At 46.5% G+C, this 10411-nt stretch overlaps 1 protein-coding gene across 1 annotated transcript; it reads right to left on the reverse strand.

The window, feature by feature from the left end:
- Window positions 1–381: 381 nt before the first annotated feature.
- LOC105695440 lies at window positions 382–8081 on the reverse strand. Its single transcript, XM_023434649.1, has 5 exons — window positions 8057–8081; window positions 6844–6943; window positions 6695–6774; window positions 6512–6616; window positions 382–4296 (listed from the first exon to the last, which is right to left on the reverse strand). Exons 1-5 carry the CDS (start codon window positions 8079–8081, stop codon window positions 641–643), a joined length of 3966 nt encoding a protein of 1321 aa, XP_023290417.1. The 3' UTR covers window positions 382–640.
- Window positions 8082–10411: the final 2330 nt, after the last annotated feature.

The raw sequence follows: 10411 nt of genomic DNA on the forward strand, positions 1-10411 counted from the left end.
ACGTCTAGAGCATCACTTTGGATGACTCCATTTTGACAGCAACGTGTCACTGAGAAAAATGACAATGATCATATCAACGAATATCAACGTTAAATGTCATCGGACGTCATGTCATTATAACACTTTCTGCACTTCTGACTTTTCAAGTAAGCAACATTGACAACTCAGGGTAAAATGTAAACGTCTCCATAGCAACGCTCTGGTCGTCATGGAGAATGCACAACATACTCAACGCCCCCAAAAATATTGAAAAGTATTGAATTGTGATACTTCGGAGAGGAAATTAAGTATGGGAAAGGAAAATAATGCTAAAAGGCCAATCAGTCTCTTTTGTAAAAATATATTTGTATCATTGGTTACATGGTGCACGAAATAATCAAGGTACACGATTATTGATCTTCGGGACACTCGACATACATTCTTCACGCTGAACTCCTCTTCAGGTTCCTCTTCAAAACCCCAGAAAAATAGGATTCGATACGATAAGCTACGCTTGAGTTTGTCAAAAGTCGTACGTATTTTTATAAAAAGGAAACACCACTAATAATACATAATTACTCTAAATGTGCGACTTTTGGAAAACTGGAACGCAGCTCAGGCTCACTTCTCACATTTCTGAATTCTCAAATTTTAAGACAAACTAAGTATCGAGTTTGGCGTTTCGATCGACGTTTTTGGAATTTTCTTGGAGGCCAGAATTGTTTCTGGAGGCGTCTGGAGAGTTGTGGAAGGAAAATGGACTCTGAAGAGCGCGTCCTTCGACGGATACCAGACCACGGACCACAGCATCTGCGAATGCCTTCCGATCTTCTTCGGTGTCGAAAGAGAATCCCAAGGAAGGAACGAATTCCGTTTCCACGATGACCTTTTCCACGGGTTTTTCTTTCGCTTTGATATCCGCATTTTTATTTTCACTTTGATTCGGCCCTGGAAAAAATGGCGGCGTCCTTTCGTCGAAACTCAGCTCGCTATTCTCCCCCAAAGAGTCGTTCACCGGCAATCCTGTTCTGAAATCGAAGGCTCTCCTCTGTGCCGGCAATTCGAAACTCGAAATCCCGTCGAAGGAATCTGTCTCATGCTCGTACAAAGGTTCACCCAATGTTTTACTCAGACTTTCCAAAATTTGATCCCTCGACGGTCTCGACACTTTGACCGGTGATTCAAGATGTCGGACCAGCGGGCTCTCGAAAATTTTCTCTCTATTCCTCGCATTTGTAGGTTTTATCACTACTTCCGGGCTGGTGAGATTGGTCGATTTTATTTCCGGTTTCGGGGTGAATTCCCGGAATGAAAACGGCCGTGGGAGACGATCGTCCCTTGGCGAATTGAATTTTTCAGGATTTTCTGAATTTTTCGAATTTTTCGGATTTTCGGCATTTTTTGAGTTTTCCGATTTTTCCGAATTTCCTGGGAATCTCTCGTCTCTTTCGAGGGGACTAGGAGTTCCGAAACTCTGGGATGCTGAGCTGTGGAAAGATTCGCTCGGAGGCGGGATGGATTCTTGCTGGATTTTAATATCTGGATTTTCAGATCTGATGATTTCGAAAGACTCAAATTTCGCCGGGCCTACCGAATCCGTGTTCTCGTGCTGCGCTATCAGCTTCCTTATCAAATCACCTGTGGGGTCGAAATCGTCGCCTTGGTTTACCGCAAAAGTCACTTGATAGGGAGAATCGCTCTTGTCGATCGACTCCTCGATCTCTAGAAAACTCCCTGGAAGGGATGATTTTCCGGAAAACTGCGAACTTCCTCCATCTTTTAACGATACATTTTCCGAAGACTCTCCAGCTGAGTCTGGACTCTCTTCTTTCGAGTCTTCTTCCTCCTGGACGAGTTCTGTTTTTTCAGAACCCACAGGACTTCTTCCGGAAACTTTCGACTCGATTTCGGAGTCTTGTGCTTTTGGAGTGTCTTCCGAAATTTTATCGCCACTTTTCGGCGGCTCTAATACCAAATTCGGCCTTGATAAAGAAGACACCGTCGACGTTCCGAAAACAGATTCCTCTTTTCGTACGATTTCAAAATTTAAATCGACCTCTTCCCGCGATTCAGGCCTTGGAGAAATGGGAAGTAGATTCGCGACCGAGAATTTTGAATCGGAGTCGTTTGGCCTGTAGAAATTATTTTCAAAGTTCTCGACGATGGAATTTTCTGTACTGCTCGAGAGCGGTTCGAAATTCGTAAAATTCGAGGATTCGCTTTCTTCCGTCGAAAATTCATTCTCGAGGTTTTCACTCGTGTTTTTCGCAATTTTTGGATCGGGCTCGTCAAGTATTTCGTCGAGATATGGGGGAAAAATAAACCTCGAAGGAACGTCGATTTCGCGGTCGGTGAAATTTTGAACAGCTTCGGCAATTTCTCCAGATTCCGTGGATCGTTCCTCCGTTTCTTTTATCGTTGTATCTGTATTTTTTTCTTCCGCATAAACCGAACCTTCGGTCGTAGGAAATTCATCGAGGAATTTTGAGAGCGTCTCCTGCTGAATTTCCAAAAACTCGTCCACTTTCGGAGGTACCAAGACTTTCGCGATTTTCCACGACTCTTCGTCGCCATCGTTATTTTCAGGGGGATCGAAATTATAATTTGGAGTCGTGATTTCGGAGATGGCTTCTTCGATTTGATCGATGGATCCTCGATGATAAAAAAATGGAGCAAAGCGAGTCGACTCGAAGATCGATTCCGTGGTTGTGAGGAAGTCCGTTGTTTTGGAGTCTCCGAAATTCCCCAAATTTTCGGTCGATCTCTTATCAGGCTCCGAAATTTCTTCGTAATCATCCCGAGACAAGGCACTCTCTTTATCCAAAATCTCTGTCGAAGAATTCCGATCTTCGGCGGAACTTTTCTCATCGATTTTCGGATCAGCCTCCAGAGTGTCGTTATCCAAAAATTCAGAATCGTTATCAATACTCGCAGGGGTCGTGCTAAAATCCCCAAAAATTCCCTCCGTGCTAGAATTTTGTGCACTTTCGGTGGAAATTTCTTCCCCATCGGAGAACCGATTGCTTTCGAAATTTTCACTTCGGCCATCGTGCTTTTGAACAATCGTCGTGGCACTTCCTTGCAGCACATAATCTCGATCGTTTTTCCCATTCGTACGTTCATCGGAATTTTTCCTCCAGTCTTGCCGTTCAAATCTTCGGTCAAATTTCCCTGGGTCCTCAGCCTCCCCTTTTCGAGTCTCTCCGAGCAATTCTTTCTCCTCTTCTCTGGACCTGACGAAACCGACGCTTTCTCTGATCTCCATATCTTCGTTTCCGCCTCCCTCGTTTTCTCCGTAATAATTCGCCCCGTCTTTGCCGTAATTCCGGCCATAATCCGAAAATTGGAAGACCCGATCGCTCTCTCCTCTCCTCGCAGCGAATTGGCCAGGTCCATTAATGCCCGTTTCGCTTTCGTTTCTCCTACTTCTCCGGATTCCACGATCTTGAAAAATCGTCGGAGGTGTGGGAAGGGGTTGGACACTTTTCCTGCGAGTGTACAAATGATCCGAGCCGTCGACAATTTGGTCGAATCTATTGTAAGCAGGTGTAACGGGTCTGTAGGTTGTAGTAGGTACGGTAGGTGAGTAAAACCTCCTCGTGGTGGTGGTGATGGTGGGCACGGTGGGTGCATAAGAAGGCTGGAATTCATTTTTCGACGCCTCCACCCTGCGGTCCTTCGAATTTTGGAACCCTCCTCCACCTCTTGACTTATCGAAGTACCCTCCTCCGTTGCTAACCTGGTGGACGCGAATTAAGGGCGATTTGGGGAAAACGTTCGCCCCGTTCGATTGATTTTCCTCGTAGAATCGATCACTGGGACTATCCAGGTCTCTATAATCCAGGTTTTCCAGTTGTCCCAGATTTTGATCTCGATTTTGGTACCTGGGGTAAAATCTCTCCCCGGTTTCCGTCCTGAGCCCCGAGTAGGGGTCCGCGATCTGCGCAAATCCATGGGCGATCATGTCGTCTATAATGTCTCCTGGGGAGAATCCATTCACGTCGTTCACTCTCAACTTTTCCGTCTTGTGGTTGATTATCCTCCCTTGGCGATGGTTTCCTGGAGTTTCCTCGGCCGATGGATAGGTCACCATGCTGTACGCCATCCGGATGAGCTCGTCGTCGTCGTTCTCGGAAAAGTCTTTCTCGGTGATCGGATAGTATTTCTGGGTGGACGCGCAGTCCACCTTGTTCCACCAGTCGCAGGTTAATAATTTCTGGCTGAACGTGGATCCCACGGGACACAGGAAGGACGACACCACGATCCTGTCGCACACGTGGAAGACTTGGCACCCCACATCCTCGTCGGCGTAGTATCCTGAAAAGTGCAACGAAAGGGATTTAAGTCCCTCGTGTCACTGTATTTTTTTAATATCACCTGAGTAGGTGCGTTAACATGGAAAGCGTCGTCAAACGACACGAACTGTCCCGCTAATTGGGAATTCTGCTCGTCCTAACATAGGGCGTTGCATAACACGCGTGCATGCACATGCACGCAATTCGAGGCGACACGGGATCTCCATTCGTGGACGACCTAACGACGCGGTCTGCACCCGGAAAGTGCATCGTCCTCGGATTGCAAAATACGAGCCCTAACCACGGCAATGAAAATTTATGGTCACTTATTAAAAGCGGCTTCGCATCCCGAGAATTCACATCGGTTGCTTCGATGAAAGTAGAGAAGGAAAGGGGAAAAAAAAAAAAGTGCAGATTGCAGGTTGAAGAAATCCACCGAATTCTTTCCCACGGGAGCCGATTTTCCAGGTTCGAGGAAAGGGATAGATTATCCAGGGGCGATTTAGTCGGACCGGAGGGTTCCCAGGAAAGCATTTAGCCCGGATATGAACGCTCGAGAATCGCATGGGAAGGATAAGTATTGCCGAAGCATGCAGAAAGTGCATCGTAACGCTGATCGGATTCCAGGATGCAATCACGCCTGCCGATGCACCGGGAAAAGTTACGACTTCGCGTTATTATATATGCGCTTTCACGTGCTAACGAAGGCGTGCCCATTTGAACCAGAGATTTGAAGTTTTGCCTGGGGAAAAATCTGGAAAAATGTCCGAGGAATTTCTCGACTTTTTTTCCCCCTTTCTTTTTTAACGCCGCGTTTGGGATCTTAAGGGAAGAGAGGTAAAGCATCGCCTTGGCACGCGAAATCCGAATCGTGACCGAAGTCGGATTGCAAAATCGAATGCAACTTGTCGATACACGACGACGATGAGTTATGGCCTTCTCGGGCATTGCAATATCTCTGTCGATTCTGACAGAAAGCGACATTTACAGATTCCTCCTGGATTTATGGAGATTACTCCGAGATCCTGGTATGAGGTCACGGAATTAAATTTAAAATGTCCCGAGGGGGGCCATTAATCCTGCTAATTCGCCCGTTTCGCTGAAAAGCGACCTTCGGACGAAGGATCTCTCCAAGGAATGAAATCCTGTAAAACCGACGGGATGTGCATCGCGGTGCAATAAAGTGCACGCATCGAAGCGTGTCATTGAAAATTTACGATCCTCTGGTAGTCACGCATTACTTTCAAGCTCCAGACAATGGAACGATACTATTGCATAAACTGGGGATCTACAGAAACACCGAAGATAATAATAAACATTTAAATTACAAATTTAAGAAGAGGAGGCAGCTTGGAAAAAAAATTCTAAATATAGTACGAAGCTCCAGATTCTTGCCTGGATTATTTTTTTGGGGAAAGGGTAAAGCACCCGCGAGTTAATGAGCACTTAATCCAGGGAGTGGAGTAACAGAGAGGAGTGCAGCGAATTTACTTTTGCGATTGCACAACGTCCATCCGCGCCCAGGCTGTATGCCAAGTGGTTCTGCAAAATGTCAAAACGCGGCAAATGCAAAGCCGTGACTTTCCCTTTACAGTTTAACGTCAGTCGGGAATAATTCCTGGAGGAGTGGTCTACCACCGTAATTTCCGAAAATTATCGAAAAGGGAGGACGGACTCGAAAACGAGCGGGGGCTTAAAGGGAGGGCCGATTTTCCCGTAATTTTCGAAGCTAGTCGTCTCGAGATTTACTCTCGGTGCGGTGACCTATTGCGAGAGCAAAGAAAATGTCTTTCATGGTATGAGGTGCCTTGAATGCCGTTACACCAGCCGGCTTAGCCGGCATCCTTGACATCCGTGGTAAAAGGTGACGAAAGAGTGCCTCCGATATCGGAAGAGCCCCAGGGAAAGAATTCGGAGCGGTCGCCACATTTTCTGAGGCCCAAAGAAATCTCGGATACGTGGACTCGCGTGTCGTCGATTATTTCACCTTCTATTTCGTGCCTCGAGTACTCTGCAATTTCTCTGACGTGCGAAACTCTACCGAGACACTTGACGTCTTAATTAGCCCCCGTTACGAAATGGACTCCTCGCGGAGGGAAATTAATACAAAATTTCTGGCCGACCTAAACGTTGCCGTGCCGGTGTCTCGTCTTCGTTACTATGTCCAGGTGTATTTAAAAAATGCTTCCACGTGGAAATCAATTGCAGGGAATTTTTTAACAATTCTTAGAGATTACCTCTAGGTCGATCCTCGCAGGAGAATCTCGTCTGAGGTAGAATCGTGTAAGCTGGGTAGTCTATACCCGGCTCTCCTGGGACGTTCCTCCTGATGTCCGAGAAATCTGGAAAAAAAATTGATAAAGGACGTAGTTATCTATATATAGAAATTAATAATTATTCATTCATTTTGAGAAGTTTACCTGCATGGTCTTTATACAGTCCGTAATAGCCGGAAGTCTCGAAGGGGTCGAAGGGCCCCTCCTCCGAGTCGAAGAATTTCCTGAAGACACGATTTTATCAGTTTCCGTTTTGGTACATTTAAAAGAAACGTTGATAAAATTAATAGTACCTTCCTCTTGTCCCGTCGATCGCTCTTCGTCTTAGGAAACTGATTTCTGACCCTTCGTTCCCAAAACTCGGCTCCGCGCTCCATAACGTCGCTATCAGGCCTATTATCGGATAATGTGAATTAAAAAGTATTTCTTCATTATTTAGACATCAGGAAATCCAGGGAACCCTTGTTAAGTGCACTCCTTTGGTGTACGTTCATCAAACGAGAGGTGCAGTAATTATTCGATAAATTGCTTGTAATCGCCGCCACTTTCTCGATGACTCGAGTCGGTGTTGTCTGGCACTTTGGACAAATTGTCGGGAGGATTGACAGTAGATGGGATCGAGATGTCGTGGCCGTAAAGTAGAAAGTCATCTCCGACGTCCTTCGGCAAAAATTCCGATTCCAACGTTTGATATTTCTTGTCGATTGATCTTTGCGCGTCTAAAGGCCGCCCGAGAAGGTTTCATATTTAGAGATTACATCTGTCAATTCGACCTCCGATGGAGCCACCACCGAGTCGCCATTAATATAAATTATGATAATTTCAAATTACACGAACGAGCAATTTTTTAACGCGTCGATTTATTTTACGAAATTTGATTGAGAACGATTTACCGCGAAGGAGGTCCGACGACCTGATGCCTGCAATTTTCTGCAGTTAATACCTCTCTCCGCACGGTTATTTACGACTTGTTCCGCATCCGTTAATTGCAGGGCAAAGCAACATCGAAAATGATATCGTTTAACGGCAGACCGATCCGCCCGTGAAAGTCCATTACACAATACCAGGGAGTATTCCGGAACACTCGGATCTCCAGGAAGTACTTAGCATATTCGAGGCTGCACGAGATCTCGATTCCGACGATTAATCTACACATCCATCCACCGTCTTCACCGCCGCGAGGTGTACATCTTCAGAGGATTCCTTTCATTCCAGATCGCGGAACATTCCATTCAAAATCGGACATTTTCATTCATGATTACCGACATTACTCCAAACTCGCACTTCCAACATTTTCATCCACGCGTGACGCGTTTTTTCCTATTTTTTCTCGGACCTTTCCAGAGGCCCGATTCGAGCGAAATAATTTACCGACAGAATTCAATGCAAGACGAAGCTCTGACAATGTTTTTGGAGAACGGAAAAAAATTGGAGGAACCGAAAAAAAAAAATTCGGAAGTGGCGCACTTTCGGGGCGCGCGGAGGTCGTTGCAGGACGACACTTACACAACGAGGGGAAAACGGTCCACATAGTGTCGGATGTCCGCGGAGTGTCCGGAACCGTTGGAGAGGACCATCCAGGACCGTCCAGGACGGGCAGTCTTCGGCGCGATTCGGACTCGAGTGTCCCTCGAGGGGTCCTCCTCGGCCTCCTCGGCTCTCCTCCCTGAGTCGCCTCTCCGGAGAGGAGAGAGAGATGGTACCTTTCTTTCCACCTCTCGTCGGCGGTCCCTCGCGATCTCGTAAAAAGATCGCCGAGTCGGCCGATCGACCGGGTGCCGATTCAGCCCGACGTTTCCCCATTCTTTTGTCGAGTCCGCTTTTGAGGACAGCGAAATGTCAAGAAACCCGACGACCGAGAGATCTCTCGTTCGGGAGGAATCCCTCGCTAAAACATAGCCATAAGACCCGAAGAAACGCCGGAAACGTCGGGCCTCTAACAATGACTTAATTTACTTCCTATTTGTATTGTTCGAATCTATCGATAAGAGGAAAATGCAAGTCGTTTAGTACATTCGAGGTCTTTGGCGCGTCTTCAGGGATGCTGCCTGGATCCGGTGGCGCAGCGGAGTCGATGTTTGCGCGTAAATCCGACGCAGCCGGCATTGCGTAACTCCGATGACATTGCCTCAGTTCTGGACGCGTTCCCTCTCGCATGGTCGTCCCATCGAGAGCCGCTTTCGAGTTGCGCAATTGCCCGAGGAGCGAGTTTCAGGGGGAAGAGGAGCGCTCCTTCGTCTTTGTACTTTTTTCCATCCGGGCCCAGCCCTCTCTCGTATTCTCGAATCGCGGAGAGTTATCGAGCCGCATTTCGCCTAGATTAAAATTCGGTACTTTCGGAGTTACGCCACCCAAAGGTATAAATTTTAATCGAGGACTTCCCCCGTGACCTTGGAGCCTCCAAGACTCCCACGACCCTTCGCGCCTTTCTTCGTACCTCTGAAAATAAAAAGGAATCAACTTAAATAATTAATCAAATTAAAGCAGACCGGTGAACCCATCTCGACGAAAGTCGCAGATCATTACCGGTTACTTCTCACCGGAGTCATCAAGCCGGTCCCTCTCCTCCGGTTATGATGCACTCTCGAGACCCGAAACGCGTGGGAATGGAATTCTCTTCCTCCGCGTATTACCCAATATTACGACGAATTAAACGTCGATCTAGAAAATGGGAAAAAAATTGATTGCCGGAGATACCGTCATCCATTCTTCGAACGTCCTTACTTATATGTGATTTATGCGGTAGTTCACGCCTTTACTCGTCCTTTGCCTTCTCTCGTATGCGGTTTATCGGGTGCCTCCATCGGTCACGATATTTACCCGCGAAATGTTGCCCTCCTAGGCATCCTTGAAACACCAGGAGTCCTTTAATGCCACTCGACGTCGTTTTCGCGAGGTAGCGCGTCCCTTTCCCACATTCATGGGAAGGAGTCACGACGCCTTCTCTCCCTGCGGCTTCAAGGCGATTCCTGGCCACCTCCTTTTCCTCCTTTTCCTCCTTTACCTCCTCCACCTCCGGGAGAAGGTTCGAAGGCGGTCAGTAGGTGCACCATGAGTTGGCGCGCGCATAACGTAACAGCTGCATTTACGATCTGCCAAGTCAACCTTTCGCTTCTGCCTTTTAATTATTCCATCGCCTGCGAAAGAGAAGTAAAAAATGAATCATTTCCAACAATTATCATATATCACTCTTAAAAAGAAACGTCACCCAACCACAGAACTATTTCTTTGAATGGTGCCAATGAAATATTCTGTAAATTCAAAGAATAATTATTCACCTCAAATAAACTCGAATAAATCGGACGCCATGTTTATTCGGAGTTATGACAATTTATTTGAGTAAAATAATTATTCGTGGAACGAATAAAATGGCTCTTTGGTTCGATGGATTTTTTTTTCTCTCAGTGCAGGATTTGCAAACAATGGAGGATTTAATATGTCAGGTATTCGAAGATCCTCGTTGAAAGCGATGATAATTAAATTTCAATTTTTCCCTGGGATTTATGTTGAGCGGTGTTGAAAAACGAGGGCTGGAAGAAGGTGGTCTCCTTTCGAAAAAGAAATCCTTACGATTTACCGAGGCATTCGTCTTCCGCTCCAAAGATCGCGATCCTGATCGAATCGATTTCACTCTCGTCGGGCGCCGATTTTATCGGGCATCCTTCATGGTTCTCCGTTTCTGGAACGACGGGTTCCATTAAACCGGAGAATCGATCGGGAAGATCGAGTTCGCCTCGTCGCGGTTTTCGGCTCGAAATCGGTTCTACTCTGAAAAAGAAGGGAAAAAGTCAAGGAATGTAAATATGCTCATTCGCGCTGCAAGGACGATTTCACGGCCCGCTCACTTTACATGATACAGTG

Source organism: Orussus abietinus, unplaced genomic scaffold (assembly GCF_000612105.2).
Source record: "Orussus abietinus isolate OABI.00-Male unplaced genomic scaffold, Oabi_2.0 scaffold4, whole genome shotgun sequence".
NCBI lineage: Eukaryota > Metazoa > Arthropoda > Insecta > Hymenoptera > Orussidae > Orussus > Orussus abietinus.

What these genes read in the sequence shown, in the direction of transcription:
- LOC105695440 (XM_023434649.1), bottom strand. Translation starts at nt 8,081, where the DNA reads ATGTGGACCGTTTTCCCCTCGTTGT. An exon ending in GACCGTTTTCCCCTCGTTGT is followed by an intron (nt 6,944 to 8,056) that starts GTAAGTGTCGTC and finishes ATCCGATAATAG; the next exon opens with GCCTGATAGCGACGTTATGG. An exon ending in ATCGACGGGACAAGAGGAAG is followed by an intron (nt 6,775 to 6,843) that starts GTACTATTAATT and finishes TCGTGTCTTCAG; the next exon opens with GAAATTCTTCGACTCGGAGG.